The sequence below is a fragment of the Paroedura picta genome, chromosome 2 (assembly GCF_049243985.1).
Source record: "Paroedura picta isolate Pp20150507F chromosome 2, Ppicta_v3.0, whole genome shotgun sequence".
Classification (NCBI taxonomy): Eukaryota; Metazoa; Chordata; class Lepidosauria; order Squamata; family Gekkonidae; genus Paroedura; species Paroedura picta.
The window spans coordinates 139,102,933-139,125,686 of NC_135370.1; the positions used below are offsets into that span (position 1 = coordinate 139,102,933).

The 22,754-nt window shown below is 39.6% G+C and overlaps 1 protein-coding gene across 4 annotated transcripts in view; it reads right to left on the reverse strand.

Moving 5' to 3' along the window:
* Nucleotides 1-1,980: 1,980 nt before the first annotated feature.
* The window catches only part of STXBP6 (syntaxin binding protein 6), a 131,322-nt gene continuing 110,548 nt past the window's right edge, over nucleotides 1,981-22,754 (reverse strand). For all 4 annotated transcript variants that reach the window (XM_077322993.1, XM_077322995.1, XM_077322996.1 and 1 more), the window contains exons 3-6: nucleotides 19,175-19,305; nucleotides 18,278-18,443; nucleotides 6,538-6,695; nucleotides 1,981-3,733 (exon numbers count right to left, since the gene is read on the reverse strand). In XM_077322993.1, the coding sequence (XP_077179108.1) occupies nucleotides 3,710-3,733; nucleotides 6,538-6,695; nucleotides 18,278-18,443; nucleotides 19,175-19,305 (479 nt within the window). In that variant the 3' untranslated portion in view covers nucleotides 1,981-3,709. The remainder of the gene's footprint in view (nucleotides 3,734-6,537; nucleotides 6,696-18,277; nucleotides 18,444-19,174; nucleotides 19,306-22,754) is intronic.

A 22,754-nucleotide genomic window follows, 5' to 3' on the forward strand; every position in this document is an offset into this window, starting at 1 on the left:
TATGAAAACAAAATTGCAATTGTACTTTTTAATAGGAATCACCACATACAACAAGAAAAAGTATTACATACAATAAATATTAGTTTTACCAGATAATAGTTTATACATGGCCAGCATCACAGTCCAAGAATCCAGATATTTCTGGACCTAATATCTGGATATTTTGTTGAAAGGGGCCAACTGCTGCCAGCAATGTAGTTGAGCACTATGTCCATTTGCAGCTCCTCCTCCTAGAGAATTTGATAGCATGTGATAACAGCACATTACTAAAGGTAACTTAGTAACACGACTATTTACAATGTAGATGAAACACAAAACCCAAATAAGTCAGAATGATGGAATGCAAAAGGTGACAAATGGATCCCCTGAACTGATGTCTAAATACCATCACCAATCAGCTTCTTCCAGCTTTGCACGTATTTCAGGTGTCAGAATATAGTCACAGTTTTTTTCATCAGCAATTTAATTTCTGGAACACCGATTAAAGCTCACGCCCAGCATTCTATAAATCTTTTACTTAAGGCCTATGTACAATAAGCAAGAAACATGAAAACATCATACTGAAAAACTGCTCCCTTATGGATTGCTAATATGCAAATAATTTATTAGGCACTTCTGCCAGTAATGAGGCCCCTCAATGTGAAGTTTTTAGGAAGAAGGATGAATTTATTCATGAATTTCACACATCACCCCTGTATGTGTGAACTATGTACATGAAGGCACATTTGTCCATATAAACATAATGTATGATGCAACATTAAGCATGTATGGACTTGTCATATGAGCTATCTCTTCCCCTTAATGAGTGTCACATTACATGGCCAGGGCACATGGATGGGATGATGTATCACATTCTTCTTTATACATGGTATATATGTATGCATGAGAATGACAGGGAAAACTTCTATAGGTATAGGTCATGCATGTAGGGGATATTTGTGAACTGACCCTTAGAGATCTTATGTGTGTGTGTGTGTGTGTGTGTGTGTGTGTGTGTGTGTGTGTGGAGGGGTTATGTGCACATGTTCATAATTCAGCCATGTTTGTTAGGATCTGTTTTTACAATAAATTAAGGAGTAACCACAGGAAATAACTTGTCCATGTTGCCTATATGAAGAGCCAAAAGCCAAATCAGCTGCATGCCTGATGAACATGAATGGCTTAGGACAAAGCTGCTGGAGGCCAACACAGGCAGCCATTCCAGTGGTCACAATCACATTTAAAGAAAGTTATATGAATAGGTACATTGTGGATGCTTCCCAAATTAGTTCACTAAGCTGAAATCTTCCAGGAGAATTCAGGAAAAGGGAACTGGATCAAGAATTCCCTTTTCCCAATGAGTTCTTTATACCCTATTACGCCTCCTTTCAGGAAAGGTAGAAGAAATATGCTTGGTCACTGTTAAAATATTTAATGAATGAAAACAGAATTTGCAAAGATGAATCATTTATTTCAGAATGGCACAACAATTTTTCTATACCCTTTAGACTACTGAAAAGTAAACAACATTGTATTAGCAAGTATTGCAATTTTGGCAATTTAATGCAAAACAAACTTTTAAAAGTCACTTGTTTAGAGTAAGATCTGTTGATATTGTCACATTAATTCACAACTTTTTGCCAGCCACATAAATAGGCTCCTGTAGAATGTCTTAAGTCTAGCAACACATGATTTTTAGTCTCTGCAGAACTTTAAAAAGGTAATAAGGAAACTATTGACCTTGTTACATTTTACAAATACATTCTTGAATATGAAACATTAACCTGAATTACTGTATACTTAATGTACACAAATATCTAACACTAGAATTGTATGCTACAACTATGTTCCAGGAGGAAATATTTAGCAATGTAAACTTTAATTTTAAAATGGGATGTCAGTACACTTCCTTCTAATGAGCATAAGAAAACACCAAGTGACTGGATTACTGATTAGAAGTATGAGCTATGAATTAAAATACTTCAGTGTTTTTTTTGGGGGGGGGGGGGGCGGGGATTGCACCAAATGGCTGAACTCCCATCACGTTGGTTGGCAACATGGTCTGAAAACAAGTTCCATACTGATAAGCTAAATGAATCACTGAGATGAAATGCAAAGACAACATAAGAAAGTCTGTAAAAAAATGGCACCACAAAATACTCAGTAACCCAGGCAATGAAAAAACCTGTAAACCATTTCCAGGTATTCTGTAATTTCATCCATATTTGTTGAAAGTTAATCTTACCATCACAATTATGTGTTTTTTTCACATGCAGCTTATTGGGAACAACTTTTCTGTAATATCCTGTATCACTAAGGAATGAATATAAGTGATGTGCCTACATGGATAGGGAAGATCATGTTAGATTTCCTACATTCTCTCCGAGTGGGATGCTAATGAAACCAAACTGATAGGATTGCATCATCAGTACACATTCCTCGGACACAGAAGATTGCATTATTACACACAGCTCCCATGCTGGTAACAGTGGAACATTTGATGACTATATTCTCACTGCCTCTACTGAAAAAATAGGCATTTCTCTTCCAGTCAGTCAACAACGGCCAGCAAGTGTAATGGGGAAGCATAATTGCATGTACTAGCTTTGCTGAGAGTTAAAACTAGATGTGGTGACAGGTAATTCAGTGAAATGACCTCCTGCTGTGATTCTGGACAGTACCATGGAGGTGAGGTAATTCATTAACTGTTTTTCTGCAACCTTTACACAGCAGACCCTGAAGAAAGGAAAGTGAAATTATGAAAATGGTGCTAGAAAAAAGGGATAAACTTTGCCCCATATGTGGCTCTGATTGGAAACAGGGTGGAATTTGCAGTTTAAACAGTGGGGAATTAATTCACAGATCTCTGACTGTCACTCCCATCCTAATCCGAGTTCAATCAAAGGATGCAACTGCAGCAAATGTTGTTCCATTTGTGGATATATTAAAATAAAGGGATGATTCCTGTAGAATATTTACAGGTTGGGGTTTTTAAAAATACTGTCCTTCATAAATAAAACAGCTATTTTATCTGATAGCAATCAAGCAACTTTCATTTTATTTATGCTATTTTATGCTCAACTGCTAAAGATAAAGGGATTTTAGCCATCAGTCTTAGGTCTGAACATCTCATTTGCATCCCTGGTGACAATGTATTGACAAATAAAAAAGCTGTTGTTTTCTAGGTGTTTAACTGAATTCTCAGATTTAGACTTGCACTCTGGATGGCACATTCAAAATATGGTTACTAATAATGGAAGAAATGAGAAGATTCTTTTTATGGCAACTCATTCTGCTTTGCTCAACATCTGAAGGTATAAGCCATGTAATTCTAAAAATTATGCTATGAGACAGTTATGTAACAAATGCTTGGATTTATTTTAATTTGTTAATTTCTCCTGTAGCTAATTTTATTCCTTCCTGCCTAATACTAAGAACAGTAGGATGCTGCAGTTTAACACAGTTCTCAATGTCCTCAGCTCCAACTGCCATGCAAACTATATCTCTTATATATTTTAAATAAAATAAAAAATTTGACAATATTGCTGTTGCCGAATTGCTTAGCAAGAGAAAATGTAGGAATGAAACATATTTCCAACATGCAATTCAAATAGCTGGGCTTCATTGGACTGTAGGGAAAAAACAAACAGAAATGAGGTTGTATCTTCAATAAAAAGTGATGAACCTAACTTTTGAGTTCCTCTCTGGATGATATCTGTATTAGGCATCTTCAACACTTGTGCTTCATAGCAAGCTGGAAGGGAAATAACAGTGATATGTCAAGACACTTACAATTATAACTTTGATAAAATTCTACAGGTAGAAATGAGAACACACCTGCTACTTATAAAGCCTACAGCACTCACTGCACCAGGAGGCTGTTCCACCAGGGGTCAACTTGCTTGCACACCATGTAAATGAATGTCAGTTCAAACATACAGTAGAATACATTTTATTAGTCTGTAAGGTATCAGTGGACTTGTGATGTATTTTGCTGCTACAGACAAACATGGTTACCCATCTGGAATAAGTACTGAAGCTCAATTAGAATCAATACAGTTTCAAGGAACAGCCATGTTGGTCTGCAGTAGAACAGCTAGATTCAAGCCCAGTAGCACCTCAGAGACCAAGATTTTAGAGTATGAGTTTTCAAGAGTCAAAGTTTCCTTCATCAGGAATCTGATAAAGGGAAAGCTGGCTCTTGAAAGCTTATACCCTGAAAATCTCCGTGGTCTCTAAATAGACATACATCTAGCAGAATTGACAAAGGAATACTAAAAAATGACTTATACTCAATAGTATTACATTATAAAGATTACTAAGTTTGAAAACAATGGATGGGATTCAAAAGTGCCCTTCTGTCATGGAAATAATAATTAGATTAATCAAATTACTAAAGCACTGACAAATTATGAATATGAACCTTGGCTACTATACATATGGATACCTGACCAGCCAGTCTGGTGATCTGATGCTTGATGGTGGGGGCCATAAATCCGATAAATAAATAAATAAGCAAAACAATATTTGGGGCTTATTTTCACAAAATTAAATTTGTACAAATGATGTAAGGGGAAAGGATGTGAGAGCTTTAAAAATAGTCACTTGGTGAATGCACCTTGCTATTATCAAATCACATAAAAACTGTGGGGTCCTTCCAATAGCGTGCCGCTCTAATTGACCCTCACTGGGGGACATGCCTCCAACAGGGTGATGCACAACAGCAAAGACCAATCAGCCAAGAACGATTAAAGGAGAAAAAAAAGCTGACAGGACTGCTACAAATAAATCAAATCTTTAATTCAAAATACATGCCAGAACAAGTTCTGGTATAATACTTGTTTTCCAAAGGGAAAAATCTTCCTCAGTGGCTTAATTTTCTTAATTGTCAAAAGTATCTCAAACAGTAGTTTTTCAATCAGTCAAAAAGGTTTCCAACTATCGCATATCAACAAGACTTATGGTTTGACAGAGGATCTATAAGGCATAAGTCTACCATATGTGACTATGTCTGATATTGCCTATGGAGACTGGGATGAAATCATGAATTTCACTGGTGATATCAGAGCACTCATTATCTCTCAGACTAAACTAACACCCAAGATCATTATGAGGACAGAATAGAAGAGATCAATCTACACTGTCCTCAGCTCCCAGGAGGTAGGGCAAGATAAAAATGTGATTGATAACTAGCCAGCTAGCAATAACCCCTTCAAAGTATATCCTCCTCCTGTTCTCTCCTTTTTGAGCATGGGGGAAGACAGCAAGCAAACAGCTGCATCTTCCAATTTTTGCTCTCATTTACATTGGCAAGTTATCATCATCTGGCTATTTTTGGACACAAAGCAAAGCTTGAGAGGTGGCAGCAAATGTCTCTCACCATGTCTCCTTAACTTTAATACATAAATTAACTTGGCATTTAGCTTCTTACTGGCATCTGGTCCCAACATTTTAGCCACAATATGAGGCTACATTTTACAGCATTTGAACCATTTTCTTTGAAGAGACACTTCTGACTGGACTATGAAAATCACCTTAAATAAAGAAGGCTGAAATACAAATATTTATTTGATCTTTTTAAAAAAGTTAGTGGACAGCATCTCTAGAATTTATTTTACACTTCGGGGTTTTCACAGATTACTGTTTCATTTACGGCATATAAAGTGGTAACATGTAAAAATAATTGGCTTCTGCAATGTTGACGGTTCTCTGTGAAGTAACTTCAAAGTGTTCAAAATGTGAACACAAGAATAATTAGTCCACTTTACTACTGAAAAAAGGAAGAGCATCACCACTCAGTTCTTACAGGAAAACACACATACAAAATATATAAACTGAGATGAGATTAAAGGAATAAACTAGCTGTAATATTTTTGCCTGTCAATTATTTCAAAAATCTGTGATATTCTTTTGTTAAGTGCTTGCGACTGTTCATGGATCCTGGTCACCTATGAGAGAAACAGGTCTATGTCAGAGAAAAATGTTCCCCAGCCCCCCAACAACTACATCTAGTTAGGAAGCTGACCCCTCATCTGATCACACTGATATTAGATATTCATGCTTATTAAAAAAGAGTTCCAAGCACTATGGACAATCAAATTCAATTCTTTATACAGCCATAAAGTTTGCTACATAATATTGGACGACTGCCTCTCAGCCTAACCCACTTCACAGACTTCTTGTCAAGGATAAAATGGGAAGTGGATCACACATCCTGTCTCCCTTTTAAAAGTTACTTCCACAGTTTGTCTTCTATTAAGCTTTTCTTGCCTTTACTGCAGCAACCCTCACACATATTTCTCTCTTTTCTGAAAGACAAACATGTTTGACAGGGGTTGTCATAGTAGTAATTATACCATTAGCATGGAAACTTTTGGGGAATAACCAAGGCCACTTATATGAAAAGAAGCACAATAAGATCAAAATCAGTTCATGAAAATAATGCTTTATATCAACACTAGAAGCTTTCCACCAATCTGCATCTTATAGGTTATTTTAATTAAGAATGATACTTGTTATCTCTCTTTAAGTTATAAAGATTTAAAAAAAAATCAGGACCTTGTGTGCAGTTTCTGCAAACTGCTGAGCACTGTTCTTCATATCCTCTGTTTTTTCTTCTGCTCGACCTAACCTTTCACCGCGCTCATTCAAAGCTTGACTTGCCTTCTGTACAGCGCTGGTTACACTGTCTGCTGCTGAATGCAGTATGCTGTTTCCTGCAGAAACAATGCACATGGTTAGAAATCCAAATCACAATTTATGTGGGAGTTTTTGATGCTCAAATAAACAACAATGTATTATATAAATACTGTAACTCTCAAAAGTTCTACCAGAACATTCATTTAGTCATAAAAAGGTGACAAATGTATTTATTTTGTTTCTAGTCCCCATCTTCAAAGTCCTATGTATTTCTGAAACAGCCTAGGGGGTGGGATGTGTCCAGCTGTCCAAATTGGAATAGGGCTTTTCAGGTTGCAGCCAGGTTTGCCCTGATTGACCCTGCCCCGTCAGCTCCCGCCTTCCATCCCTGGACTCTAGCCTCTTTGCTCTTAGACGCCTCAGTACCTGGAGCCAGCAGCGGGTAAGGGGAGAGGGCCCTGGGCAAAGGATCGTGGCGGAGGGCCTCCTAACGAGGGCCTCTTGGCCTGCTAGGCTGGGCCTGCTGACTGCTCGTTAAGGACTGCTAAGGAGCTGACTAGCTGACTACTAAGGAGCTGCCCATCCCCTGCCCGCTTCACTTGATCTGGCTGTGAGCTGCCGCCCAAGGCCACCTTAAGCTGCCTGGCCAAGGGCCAGGGGAGGGGACCCTTTCAAGGCCTGTTCTTAGGAATGGGCTTTGAAGCTAGTTAAAATAATAAATTAGCAATATAAGGACAACAAACCCACTAAAACAAGCCCAGGATATACACAGCAAAAAACTATCCGAACAACAGATATTAGACCAGAAGAAGACAATAAGACAATTAACAAATACTTTCCTAAAAACAATCCCCAGAGTGGTGACCAGATTTGACTTAGTTTTGATCCCAAAGGAGGAAGATTCAGATTAGTTACCCTTCTGAGGTTAACAGAATTTGGTTGACCTGGATTATGTTTAGTTGCACCTAAAAGTTACTTCATGCCTTTATTTATATATCTTGTTCCATGATTTTTAAAACCTTATGCTATACTAGGTGCCAGAGGCAAAATGAAATGTCTGATGGGAGTTTGTAAATATGCCAGAGAATCCCTGGGAACTCCTGAAGAAGGGATACAGTGCTAGCCAGTTGGAGAAGCCCTAGGATTACCTTGACTGAATCATCAGATGTTGAATTTTAGCCATTACATTTAAGGGAACTGAAATAACTGGCAGAAATTGAGTTTCACTCTTAAGTGATTAATTTCATATTACTGATGATCTATTGACAGTAATCTAATCATAAACTGTTACACGAAGAATGGACGATTCCAAATTAGTGACAAAAGAAAAACAGAATCTATCCAGTGGCTTAATAAAGCTTGAAAAGATAAAGAGTCTCTTATATTATTTATTCAGGCTTCGACTCTGCCAGAACGGTCTCTAGATTTGTTTTCCGTTTTCAATCTTTCATCAGTGGCAGTGAGTCCGTCCTTGTTAATGTTTTTAGGCAAACGCTCCTGTATCATAGCCTTGAGCTCATAGCCTTGACTCTCCATGATACAGGAGCGTTTGCCTAAAAACATTAACAAGGACGGACTCACTGCCACTGATGAAAGATTGAAAACGGAAAACAAATCTAGAGACCGTTCTGGCAGAGTCGAAGCCTGAATAAATAATATAAGAGACTCTTTATCTTTTCAAGCTTTATTAAGCCACTGGATAGATTCTGTTTTTCTTTTGTCAGTAATCTAATCATAGCCTTCTACGATTAAGAACAAGCTTATTATCTTTAATCGCTCCTGCGGAGCGGATAAAATAAAGCAGTAAGGGTTAAAGGGGAGGAGAATGGGCAGGCCCTGTCCGTGATAAAAACTCGGAGGGCCCCCTGAATGTCACTCCAGGGCCAAGTGGCCAATGGGGAGCCATGCAAAGTGTGGCTCCCCATTGGCTGGTTGGCTTGGCCTCGCCTGGGCCGTGCAGGGAGTCGCCGCACATACAGAGAAGCGTTCCGATGTGGTGAGTCCTCTGGCCGGCTTCTCCTCCTACGGAAAGGCCCAGGGACGCCGTGTCAAAGACACGGTGTCCCTGGTCTTTTCCCGCCCGCGGTCCCTTCCCGTTGGGGAAAGGAGCAGGGACCTCCGCCCCCACAGTGATCGCAACCATGCATGCGCAGACCTCTGCGCCTGCGTGCTTGCGGCCGCCGTCAAGCCCCTGGCACCATGCATGCACGGAGCTTCACGCCTGCGCCGTTCCGCCCGCTGCCGCGCCGCTGCTCACACCAACCTCCCCCCCCCTGGCATGCCGCTCACGGTGACCAGAGGGAGCGGCTGCCCGAGCCTCGGCATCGCCCCGCCCTGCCCTATTTTTACAAATGGGCTTTAATATTAGTTGATAATAAGCGCTATACCATGATACTCTACCCCTTCTCTAACCCTTCTCCAAGGATGATACCTCGGAGTTGTTATCTTTTGCTGCTGTAATACAGTTTTAGTGCCCAATCAGGGATGATCAAGAAGAGTAATTTAAACAGAAACTGTCTGTACTCTCAATTCTCTCCAATTACAGAACTGTAAAAAAAAAATTCCATAGTGGCTCCCTTCCTCCATTAATCCTACACGAGGTATCAAAAATGATAGCAAGACATTTTAATTTGCCATCACACTGTTCCAAGAAACACCTGAAGAACAGGGATGCTTTGGGTACAACCAATTCTGGACACCCGGGTTGTACTCCAGAAATTCCCCCCAAATCATACACTTCTGGAACTCTGCATCTGGATTTTCCCTTGCATGAACCATGTAGGAAATCATTCCACATGTAAGTGGAAGGAAAGCGTTGTGACAACTGAGCAGATGTTTAGTACACTGCCACCCTTTAATGTTTAAATATACTAATTAAATACATTTTATGTCTGCTGTGCTGGTATAAGCAGTTTCTCCAGCCTTTTTGTTCCTCCCCAAAAATGTACCAGGGATTGCAAGATCTCCATGGACCAAATCAAGTAAGATGGAAGCTGTGGTAAGAAGGGAAATTGGGCAAAACCACCCCTCATCCCTTTTTTCCCAGTGAAGAAAGCTGGTACGTTTTGACCCTTAAAATATTTTTGAAGAGATTGAAAAAGAAGAAGAGCTGGCTTTCATGCTCTGCTTTTCACTGCCTGAAAAAGTTTCAAAGTGGCTTACAATTGACTTCCCTTCCTCTCCCCACAATAGACACCCTGTGAGATAGGTGGGGCTGAAAGAGCTTCTGATAGGACTGCTTGGTCAGAACAGCACTATCAGGGCAGTGATATTGCCCACAGTGATATTGCCCACAGTGATATTGCCCACTCAGTGGAACAAAAAGTTCCTATTGGCGATTAATATCAAAAAGGTGATAGAGCAGCTTTTAAACTAATCCTGGGGGAATGCTGTCAAGAACTGGGGAAGCTCTGGTTTGGGACGTGTCAGGTCAAACGGATGACTCTATAAATAGGGTAATATTGGGGGGAAAATAACAGAACTTGGGAGTAAGGGTTGGATGGCAAATGAGAGATGTGTGTGGCTACTAAAGCACAGAAGGAGGTTAGGATTTACTAGAGAGGGAAGCATTTTATATATAAGCCAACACTAGAAGTCTCTGGGCCAAGATGCAGAGTTGGTGTTCTTGCTGCTAAGTGATAATTTAGAATAGTAGGTATCTCTCAGAAACATGGTGGAATGGGAAAAATCTATGGAATACAATCATTCTGGAGTATAAGCTCTATGGGCAGGACAGGGAAGGACAGTTTGGGGAAAGTGTTGCATTGTACGTCAAAGAGGGTGTGGAATCAAATAAGTTAGAGAATATCAGGGAATTAACTCCCCAACAGAAGCAATATGGGTGGAAACACTGGGCACTAAGGGTTACAAAGTGGGGGTATACTTTTGCCCACCTGATGAAACCCTCAAGGTTGATCTTGTGATGGAGAAGGAAATGATTAAAGGAGAATATTATTATACTGGGAGACTATAACTACCCTCACATTGACTGGTTAAACATGTGTGCAAGTCATGTTGCAGGAATGAAATGACTGTGCATGGGAACCACTGATCACAGAGCCAACTAGAAGACTTCAGTCTTTTTTGGACTTCATTCACACAATTCATTCCATGAGGTTCCTCCAGATTTACAAGAAATGTAGAAGTTTTTGCACCAATTGGGAACAGTGATCAAAATGCTAATAAACTGGGCATCCAGATCTGTGGGAAGTTACCCCTAGTTATATCTTTAATCAGACCTCCTCAGATGAAAGACCATGCCTAATTCTACTTTTAGAGATGCCAGCTGGCTCAGAGCATGTGGTTATTAAACATAATAATAATAAGAAAAAAAATTAAACCCATTCTTCCAAAGCTATTCCTGGTTTTATGTGTAAGGATAACTGAGAGAAAGTTTGGTGTAGTAGTTAAGAGCGGTGGCCTATAATCCAGAGAAGTTGGTTTGATTCTGCATTCCTCCACATGCAGCAAACGGGGTGACCTTGGTCCAGTCACAGTTCTCTCACAGCTCCACCTACCTCATAGGGTATCTGTTGTGGGGAGAGGAAGGGTAGGCAATTGTAAGCTGCTCTGAGACTCCTTCAGGCAGTAAAAAAGTGAGGTATTAAAAAGAAAACGACTCATAACAATTATCTTTATATTAAAGTACTCTTCAAGGAGTCAAAATTGGATAATCCATTAGTAACACCAGTCACCTGTTCAGGAAAAAGGGTTACAGGAGACAAAGATGCAGTCTGTTATTTTTTAAGAAGTTCAGCACTTCAGCCAGTAGCTCCTTTTAACTGATTTGGGAAGCTGAACACCTGAGACTGGGAACAGAACACACTACCCACTGCAGAATCCCCAGATCAGGGGTAGTCAAACTGCGGCCCTCCAGATGTCCGTGGACTACAATTCCCAGGAGCCCCTGCCAGCATTCGCTGGCAGGGGCTCCTGGGAATTGTAGTCCACAGACATCTGGAGGGCCGCAGTTTGACTACCCCTGCCCCAGATCATTCTTTAGGTCCTTTGCACTCATTCCTTTCATCCTCTTCCTCTTCTCAGAGCCTTTTGTTATTCCCGTGTTTGCCTCTAGGTGTCAGCAGTTCCGTTATATAGCAACTTGCTGGCTGGCTTTACTGAAATACCAGTGAAAAGAGGCATTTCTTTGAAAGTGTATTTGGAAGTGTGTGTGTGTGTGTGTGGGGGGGGTGTATGTGTGAATATTCTATATTGGTTCCTGTGATCTGGCAACAGTGGCTGAAGTTGCTTATTCTGGACAGAGATTTTTTAACTATGGCAATTTCTAAAGACCAACAGCAAAGTACCGAAGAGTTTATTAGACTGAGGAATTCATTATATATTAAAAAGAAGACAACAGAAGTCATATCATAAAACAAAAATAAAACCAACTCTGATCACAGTTTGAATATTGGGAAGAATACTATAGAAAAAACAATTTCTCAAAATTACAAATTTTTGTTTATAAAAATAATTGATTCAAAGAGGATGACTGTATGGCTGCCTCTTTCTTGGGCTGGACTTTGGGTATTCCCAGTGATGTAGCGTATTTTGCTCTATGTGTGGAGTTGGGATACCATTCTATTATATTTTGTGCATGGATTTTCACCACCAGATATTGGCTTTGGGTACAGTTTAGTTCATCACCAAATAGTTTGGTTATATCTGTCCTGTATAATTCGAAATGGTCCCAACTAATTGTCCCCAAAATCAAATCTCAGGCACTGACCTGGACTTCTTGGCCAACTTTGGCAATAATTACATATTTTGGTCAATTCAAAGAAGAATTTGGGACACTGAAAGCCAGTTGATCTATGCTGGCACATGTAACACATGCTCTCCATGCTCCCTCAGTCTTTCTTATCCTCCAAATGTTATGGTCCACTACATCTCTAATCCAACAATTCCATTTTATCATAGAACTTTTATGTTAGCCAGATTTAACACATTCCCCTCAGCTATGGTTACAGGTAGATACAGGGGCACTCCTTGCAATGAAAAAGTTTGCACTTACTGCCATATTGAACCAAATTCACTTCAATTTATGTTACATTGTATTAGTTATGTTCAACTTCGCCAATGTTTGATTCTTCCTTTGTTACCATCTGTTAATGTACCAGAGGGCAAGGCTATCAGCCTTTTGTTGGCTGGTAAGTCCCTGGAAATTACTGAGCAGGTTCATGGAGTTTTTAGCTATGGCTTTGTTGCTTAGGTCTAAAAGATAAAGGTCCCTAGCTTGTCTTGTTATTAGACCTATGCCTATTTCACTGAAACTGCTTCAATTGTAACTCTGTCATGAAGGTTGCTGTAAATTTCAGTTTTCTATTTTAATGCCATTAAAGGTATACTGACTACTACTGATTCACTATGGCCCATTATGCATGGAGTGGAAGGTCAGCATTCGGGGTGGAATGGCAGCGGCTAAAATCACCAATTATGCACACTGCAGGCGGCAACTGGGCACAGAGTCAACGTATGCTGCCGAAAGAGCCGCGTTAGCGAGATGCGGAAGAAAGTGGAGCTTCCTGGGACCAGGGCGCAACCAGAAGCGGCTCCGGAGTAGCCGCGTGCATAATCGGATACTCTGGGTTTTGCCGCCATTGCGTTCCGTCCCGTGCGTAAGTGGTTTGCTTCGCTTCTTTCTCCTCCGCATTCTCCATGCCGCCGTTTCAGCAGCCATGCATAATAGGCCTATAAGATGGCATCCTGTGTTCAATAGAATTTAATAAATTACAGATCAGTGAAGATAACACTAATGTAACAATCTTTAGGCCAAGGAACCTTCAACATTTTCCATCATGTTTCAAGCTCAGGACCAGCTTGTTGGTGTGGATTGTCTTGAAAGAGATACCACTGAGACCCTTTCAATCTTAAATTTGTTTGCACAATTTGTTTGCACAATCCAGACGGTATTTCAAGGCTAACAATAAATTCTCCAAAGCAAGAGAATCAATTAAAAACTCAAGACTTCTTGACTTTCTTTACAATCCTTAATGGGAAACATTTCCAAGCCTGAAGAAGAATGTGTTGTAAAAGAATGAAACTATCCCAAGGCAATTTCTTCTGCCTCCTGATGGGGGGAAAATCTGACCACGGATGCTGATATTCTGCTAGTTAAAAATATCAGCTTACAGTTCTAGGATCATAAGGTAATCATAAGGTGTTTAAAAACAGTATGTTGGATTTCTGCACCCAGTGCAGAAAATACTGAAAAAAGGAGATCAGTGCTTACCTTCTATTATTTCAGAGGCATTTACTCAAATGAACGGTTCTATTTTTCCATAACAGAATTCCGGATGCACAGATCATGAGACTTCTTATAAGTAAAGCAAAATAATTGGGTGCACCAGTTTGACTTGCTGTTAGCCAGAATGGTCAAATTCTTAAGAGCTTAATGAAGATTCACAGTTCCCTTGGTATAATGTTCAATGTAGCTGCAAAAATATTTCTTTCTGAAATGTGCAGAAGCAGCAGATTTCTTTTTTTTCCTTGCTAAAGACTTAAAAATGATAGCATGAATGTATTCAACTGAGAATAATTAAATGACAGCTACCAGCTGAAGTGGAATCAGATGCTGCAACAGCAGTGCTTCAGTTGTGACTTGGGTGAGATGCAGGTTCAAACAAGTAAATGTGGCAAAATCAAGAAATCAGAAGGACCACACCAACTAAACTCAAAGCATAAGCTTTAGCAGTGATCCATAAGAATCAAAGAAAGAACTGCCAATGCTTTATAGTTTCTCAGTGTCATTTCCAATGATAATATCTTCTTCATAAGATGCAACATTGAAGTTACACCTTAACTTAATATCAATAAAATGCCTCATGGATTCATAAACATAAAACATTTATTCTGTAGTAAAATGCCTCTGGCATGATTTTCATGAAAACTATTCTAACTATGAACTTACTGGGTGACTGTGGGCCAGTCTTATGCTCTCTCCCTGACCTACCCTCACAGGACTGTTGTGAAGACAAAATGGAGAAGCAACAAACCATGTGTGCTACCTTCATCTCCTTTGAGCAGCCTTTCTCAACATTTTTGCTGTTGAGAAACCCCTGGAATGCTCTTCAGGCTTCGAGAAACCCCAGAAGTGGTATGATCATGCAGAATATGGTTGAGAAGCATAGCTGTGTACACACCCAACTGGGGCCCCTCCCCTTCCCACCCACTCTGGGCCCATCATTGGCCATTTTGGGAGGGGAGGGTTAATATATGGTAATATCAACAGATAAATATTTATCAAATTTTTAAATATATATAAAATATTAACTCCAACCAATTCAGGAAACCATTCCAGGGCCATCAGGAAACATTTTTTGTAATCTAATAGGGCTTCGGTTTTAAGCTAGAAGGAAATGGAACTGTCAAGGCTAAAAGTACCTATAATAGCTATGACTTCGCATTATAAAAAGAACAGGAAATCCTGAATTTCTGTTGGCACCTATTTCAACAACATCAATTAATACTTAATTATTCACTGGTGGGATTACAAAAAATATTGTGGAGGAAAAGAAAGATCCTGGCCACATCATGAGGCCAATCTTAAAAAAAAAAATCACACAATAGACCCACGCTCACTTTCTTAAATAAAAGCTATTTTCAGCATCTCACACTGCTTTCTCTGTCAGAATCCAAAATCTGCAAAAGCAGTTCTCTATAGAAAGTTAACTTGCAGAAATAAATGGCTTCAAGTTTTACAGTAGTATCAAATTTCTTATTGGCCTCAAGAAATGTAGGTGATAGCCTTAACCTTCCAGTTATGGTTCCCTCCCATCACACACCAGCTTTTAAACAATAACACAAGGGGCCATTGCTGGCCACATAATAACTGTTTTGCTAGTTCTGACATTATTATAATTATGTTTATCCAGGACATCCTGGAGGCTAGCTTGAATAACAAAGAATAACTGTTGGTTTTTAGTTTAGTTTCATTCAAATCCTCAAGACAAATGAATTTCTGTTCTACATTCTGAATTGGCTTCTCCAAACCATTTAGCATATGTTACTATATTCACACAATGTATAAATATTTGTTTATAACGGCAGGCATTTGGCTTGTTGCTGTGCTTGTGTAGAGTACATTATTAGAAGCTTCCTGGTTATGACAACCTTAAACTCTAATTTTCCATAGCGTTTTGCCACCTTTGCCAAGCTAAGTTACTAGCACCCTATCTGGCCCCAGACCACCTGGTCACCATGATCCATATAACTGTCACTTCCAGGCTGGATTACTGTAACTCACTCTATGCGGGCATTCCCTTATCCTTGCTCCAGTAACTACAACTGGTCCAGAATGCAGCTTCTTGGGTCCTCATTCGCACAATGTGGAGGAACCATATAACACTTGTTCTTTGGCAGCTGCACTGGCTTCCGGTTGAATTCAGGATCCAATTTAAGGTATTGGTATTAACGTTTAATGCCATACATGGTCTGGGTCCAGCATATTTTAGGGACCACCTATCTGAATACATCCCCCAAAGAGCATTATGCTCCACCAACACCAATAGTCTAGTAATCCCTGGCCCTAAAGAAGTGCATCTGGCCCTGACCTTGGTGCATCTGGCCCTGACCTTTTCAGCCCTGGCCCTGGCTTGGCGGAATGAGATCCTGAGTGACATCAGAGCCCTGTTGGAACTTCAACAGCTCTGCAGAGCCTGTAAAACAGAGCTCTTGCACCAAGTTTTTGGTTGACGCTGGCGCGGATATAGTAGTAAACAAGGGCCTCCCCCTAAAGGTAAAGGTATCCCCTGTGCAAGCACCAGGTCATGTCTGACCCTTGGGGTGACGCCCTCTAGCATTTTCATGGCAGACTCAATACGGGATGCCTTCCCCAGTCATTACCATTTACTCCCCAGCAAGCTGGGTACTCATTTTACCGACCTCTGAAGGATGGAAGGCTGAGTCAACCTTGAGCCGGCTGCTGGGATAAAACTCCCAGCTTCATGGGAAGAGCTTTCAGACTGCATTTCTACTGCCTTACCACTCTGCGCCACAAGAGGCTCTTAGGGCAACACACATAATTATAGTGGGTGGCTGTTTGGTGGTTGAGGTATTAATCCTAGTTTTAATGATAGTAGGTTTTATATGAAATTATGTTTTGACTGTTTTAATGTACTTTAAAATTGTATTTTAACTGTGTTGTTAGCCGCCTTGAGACTGCAAGTGGTAATTATTATTATTATTATTAAATGCTCCAGAAACCAGGACGGTTTTGATCGTGTTCTGTGACAGGGAGAGGAAGGCAACAAAGCAGTTCATACCAATTACATCCAAAATCTACTGAAATGTCTGGAGAATCAACAACTGCAAACATGAGTGTAAACAGCCTCCAATCACCCTACCATTATCCATCTCACCAGTCCTTTTCATTGCCTTATGATTCACTGCAACTAGCCACAGTACCATCACTTTCAGATCTATCTAATCCTTTCTCAACTTGGGGGTTGGGACCCCTTTGGGGGTCGAATGACCCTTTCACAGGGGTCGCAGTAGGGTAAGCAGCTTGGCTGAAGGGGCGCAATCTACACAACAGCCTTATGGGTAGATCAAGATGGAGCGTTCGTCTGTCTGGAGCAGTGGAAAAGACTGAGATTGGCATGGTGGGACAAGAGGCAGAACTGAGAAACCCCAGAAAAAACAAACAAACAATTTATATACAATCCTGAACAATGGATCTTCACGCCACTGGTCAGTTTCGGTTTTATTTCTGTGCAGAAACACTTGCATAATTTTATGGTTGGGGGTCCCCACAACATGAGGAACTGTATTAATGGGTCGCGGTATTAGGAAGGTTGAGAACCACTGTGTTAAAAGGGGTGTTGCTGCTGCTACTATCTTTAAAAAGAATAATGAAAACAGACAGCATTTCAGTTTGTCTCTGGTAAGACACTAATAAAAAATAGGATTCACATATTTTTGGAGACCAGGAGCCAGTGAACTAGGAGTAAAATTTAAGGAGCAGAATACACACAGAACAGATGTATCAGCCCTAATGTTTGTCTTCAAGGCTTGATAACCAATTCAATTAGCTAAGAGCTAGTATATCTAAACAACAACACACTCTATGGTAAATTCCAAGACAGTTCTGCAGACACATCCAATACCTTGAGAGTATTTCTGTTGCACAAATATTTCTTCTATATAAAACAATGTGAACACATCCGCTCACACACTTTACTGACATCAGTAATACTGGTACAAAACCAGAAATATTTTTGTTCAACGACCATTCTAATTTAGCTCTTTTAAGAAACAATGCAAAAAAAATCAATCTTTGCTAAATGGGAAAGAACAAAATCAGCAGGGAAAAGAACTACATTTTCTTCCTTACAAATTTTGCTCAAAATGAATATCTGGAAGAAGTGACACACCAACTTGAGGTAGGACTCTTATGCATGACAGATTAAAACCAGGAAGTAAGAGATTATATATTCAATATTTTTGCTAAGGTAAACTATAGCATGCATCAAGAGAGAGCACCAAGAAAGATTTCTGACAATATGGATTTAAGATTTCTCAATGGCCTTAGGAACACACACAATTTTTATTTAATATGAATCACCCCTGCTATACAAAATTTTTAACAAAGCAATTCAGATCTTTCAAGTGATGAACTCAAATTATTTTGTACCGTACATTCAAAACACATACAGCTTACCTCCAATAATTTTAGACTGGCAATTGATAAATTCTGGTTTTTTGTCGGTGAGGTATCGCTGACAGGTGTGATGGAGAATTTGAAAGAATGTACATTTTTCAGAGGCTGTACTTGCTACCCATTGGTCAAAAGCATTTTCAAATAATAAATCAAATTCTGGGGACTCCTAGAAAGAATAATAATATAATTACTTTAACCTTACAAAGCGGCAGTATCTGCAAAATGTTAATGAAAAAGCAAATTTCAAAATATTTTGTAAATTGTTTGACTATTTCTGTACCAAACTTCAAGTACTTTGAATTTACTTTAATCAAATTTGTAACTAGAATAGAAAATGAACATAAGAAACCACTGAAATTCAGCAGCAGATTTGGGAGTTGGGGATTCACGGGGGCCATCAGATACTAAAACAGCCATTTGTCAAATCACAATGGCATACACTGTCAGCAGCTATACATGGAATCAGGAAGAGGGTCCTTCCTAATATGGCATGCCATATTAATGTTAATAGTATGAGCTATATTGTTTTCTGGGATGATCACACTTGCCAGTCATATCAGTTCAGGTCTATCAGTGGTTATTAGGTAGCTAAGAACTTATGAGCTGTTTGTATTCTCAGAAACAGGCTCCTTATAGCAATCAGAAGCTAACCACCTGCTGATGAGGCATCAGCTGGGAGTCTCTTTCTGATTTCTTCAGTGGAATGCTGATTTTATTAACTTAGGCAGATTGTGAGTAGGTGGGCAGGTAGTTGTGAGTTCCTGTATTGTGCAGGGGATTGGACTAGATGACCCTGGAGGTACCTTCCAACTCTATGATTCTATGATCATCGATCTTACACCACAGAAATGAGGAAAATTTACCCCCCGCCCCCCAAAAAGGTATATGCATACTCACTCGGTGAGGGTCTATACCATTAACCTGGCGAAGTTGTTCAAGCATCCACTGTGACCTTCGCACAAACGATGTAGAGCCTTCAAACTGCTTGACTTTTGTAATAGATGCTTGTGTAGGTTTCTTGTTTGTCACTGTACACATAATACAAAGAAGGTCTTGCATGAGCAAACAAAGGGCTCCACAATTGTACACATACTTAAACGAATCTTTGTTACAAAACTGACACTTTCCCAATATAGTACTTAATAACAGACACCTTCAACATGCATGTAACTGAATGCTTTCAGCATAGTTTAGGTAATTGTGCAGCTAACTGGAACAGTGAGACCAAACATAATCAAAATAGAAAAAACAGTTTAAAACATATATTTTACAAGAATAACAAAAATGGACTTAGTTCTGATCACTGAAACCTAGTCAGTTTATTAAAATCCCCCCCCCCCCCCAGCGTTCTATATAATATGATGTGAAAGTTCACTTGAGAATTCTGAATCTTGGTTGGACTGAAATAAAAATATTTATTTTTTATTTATTATATTTATATACCGCCCTCCCCGGAGGCTCAGTCATGATTATAAAAGAATATAAAATAGATATTTGCTAAGCTGTGCTTTGTAATAAACTATACACATTTCATGTTTAGCGTTTCTAATTCTGAGGAATTATAACAAAATAATTTATATCAAAATCTGCTTCTGCACAGTCAACTGTGTCCCATTACTCTGTCTACACATCTTTCCTGTGTGTTACATTTTTGGTGAAGCCATCACATTTCCTCATCAGTCACAGCTGCTCACCATGCTTAGACTCTCACACAAGTCCCCTTAGCTTGGCTCATGTCGGGTGAGAAGTGGCATTCCCAAGTATCTCTTGTAAGTACAAAAAGCATGTTATGTGAGCTGTTTTATCTCACCTGTGGCCATTTTAAAAACTGGGCCACTATCCTTTCTTTTTGCCACCTGAAGGATTTCATTTGTGTAACACAGTTGTAAAAATGGGTATTGTGCAGCACAAGAGGAAAAGACAAGCTGTTCACAGACTGTGTTTAGTTTCAAGGATTCTTGTTGTTTAGATGGTTCAGTGTTAGGAGTCTTTCTGCTACGCCTTTGACATGTACAGGGTTGCTTTACAGTTTTACTGATTCTCTGCACAGTAACCTTTTAAAATTTAAAATATTGTATAAAATTAAAAACCCTGAAAGAATTATGAGTAAACACTTGTTGTGATGAACTACTAATGCCCAGCCCCTAACAATTTTTAGAGATTTTTTAAATAAAAAAGCAGCCCCTGTACTGGGAAAATCACATATCTATTAAGTGCCCAGCATTTAAAAGAAATAGTGGCATTTCTTCAGTAATGATTGCTTAAAAATAAATACTTCCAGCACCTGAAACCAGCTGTACAGAAAACTCTAGATTTTCTTTTTCATCCTCTCAGTTATGATGACTGCAATTAAAATTGGTTGGATATTGTGATATTCTCTGTGCCACAGAAATAATTCCTTGTGGTCCAGCAGCAAGCTCTCCAGCTGCAAATGATTGCTATAGTATAATAATAGAACAATATCCAGCAATGTGTATCTTTTGTATGAAGATACAATAAATGGTATCATTGGAAAGTAAAAATTTCAAAGCTTCAAGTGTGCACAGCATACATAAACAGGATCAAATGCTCACAGCCCATACAAATGTGTAATATAAATACTGCTGTGTTTTGTTCCAATTAATTTGGTATATTTTGTCCTATGTAACATTTTATTTTTCAGCTTTGGGCTGATTTAAATTCATTTGAATTTGAGACATATACACATGCACATAACTACCACATATTTCTTGGAAGAAAATTATTCTTGCTTATGATGTAATATTTTAAAAAATTAAATGGTCAGACTATTATCTCTAAGGAGTCCTGCTTACTAAATACATAGATTATCAATGAGCCTAGGGTGTAAAAATATTTACTGAACAACAATACAGACCGTCCCACTTCATGAACCACCAGAGAATGGTAGGCAAAGTAAAGGCCAAGGTAAAGGCCTGTTGATGGGAGGACATCCATCTACATCCCCAGATTCTCTGGTCAAACGCCTGGGGGCCATGGTGGACTGACTCAAGTGGAGTCAGCTGAAGTTAAATCCAGGTAATACATAAGTCCTCTGGCTTGGTTGGCATGCCCAGGCAGTTGTAGTGCAACTCTATTTAACATCTTCAACCGCTGTCACGAGCCTGGGTATGATGTCTCCTTATCTATGGAGGCCCAGGTTACAAATATTGCTCACCAGGTGTTTTACCACCTTCACCAGTCATGACAACTGGCACCTTATCTCTTCGCACCTGACCTAGACATCATGATCCATACAACAGTCACCTCTAGACCAGACTTTTGTACCTTGCTCTATGCAAGGATGCTTTTAAAACTGCTCTGGAAACTCCAACTAGTCCAGAATGCAGCAGCTTGGGTCTTTACCAGGACTCAATGGAGAGCACATATTACTCCCAGTTGCACTGGCTCCAGAATGGAGACTAAATCAGGTTCAAGGTTGTGATTGTGACTTTCAAAGTCCAAAACATCCTGGGACCCTGTATCTATAGGACTGCGTCTTTCACTATGCCCCCCAAAGAACATTAAGATTGAGCCATCAAAATATGTTCATGGTTCCCAGCCCCAAAGAAGTTAAACTGGCCTAGCCCAAAACTCTACCTAGTGGTATCAGTGCCCTACGAGACACCAAACAGTTCTGGAAGGACTGTAAGATGGAGTTATTCCACCAGACCTACAGCTGAGGCCAGGAAATAACATCAAGAAGATGCTGCTCTCCTGCCTGAGAATCCATCCAGCCAACTAATCCAGTCAAACAACAAATAGCCGCTTTCAGGAAGATTAAACTGTAAAGAGGAGGCAGTTTTAATAATTTTAAAACCTAAATTTAAACGTATAATTTTTATATTATGTATATGACATATTATACTAATTGTTTTTAAGTCTCATGTTACCTACCCTGAACTGACCAGGGAAGGTTAAAATTAAATCTGTTTGTAAGCCACCCTGAGTCTCTGGGCAAGGGGTGGGGTATGAATGAATGAATGAATCCCCAAGTAAAGAGAAATGTTCTGGACTAATACCTTAAGACTGATGCCAAGTAAGGCTCAAGGGTGATTGCATTTTTCAGAGGTGAGGTGCCATCTCTATTAAAGCCCCATCCTAGTCTCTCTACCTGTCCACTTTAGCGGGAAGGGACATAGGGTAAGACTTAGAAATGAGGGGGCTATACAAATTAATCAAAAAAGATGATTCTCTAAAAAGCCAAATAGTAACCATGCACTGTTAAGGTATATTGAACTCATTTTCACCAGCACAAAATATTCTGTCTCCATATTAGAACTCAGTACTGAACATATTTAAGTATTTGAAAGGTTGTCACTTGGAGGAGGGCAGGATGCTGTTTCTGCTGGCTGCAGAGGAAAGGACACGCAGTAATGGGTTTAAACTTCAAGTACAACGATATAGGCTAGATATCAGGAAAAAGTTTTTCTCAGTCAGAGTCGTTCAGCAGTGGAATAGGCTGCCTAAGGAGGTGGTG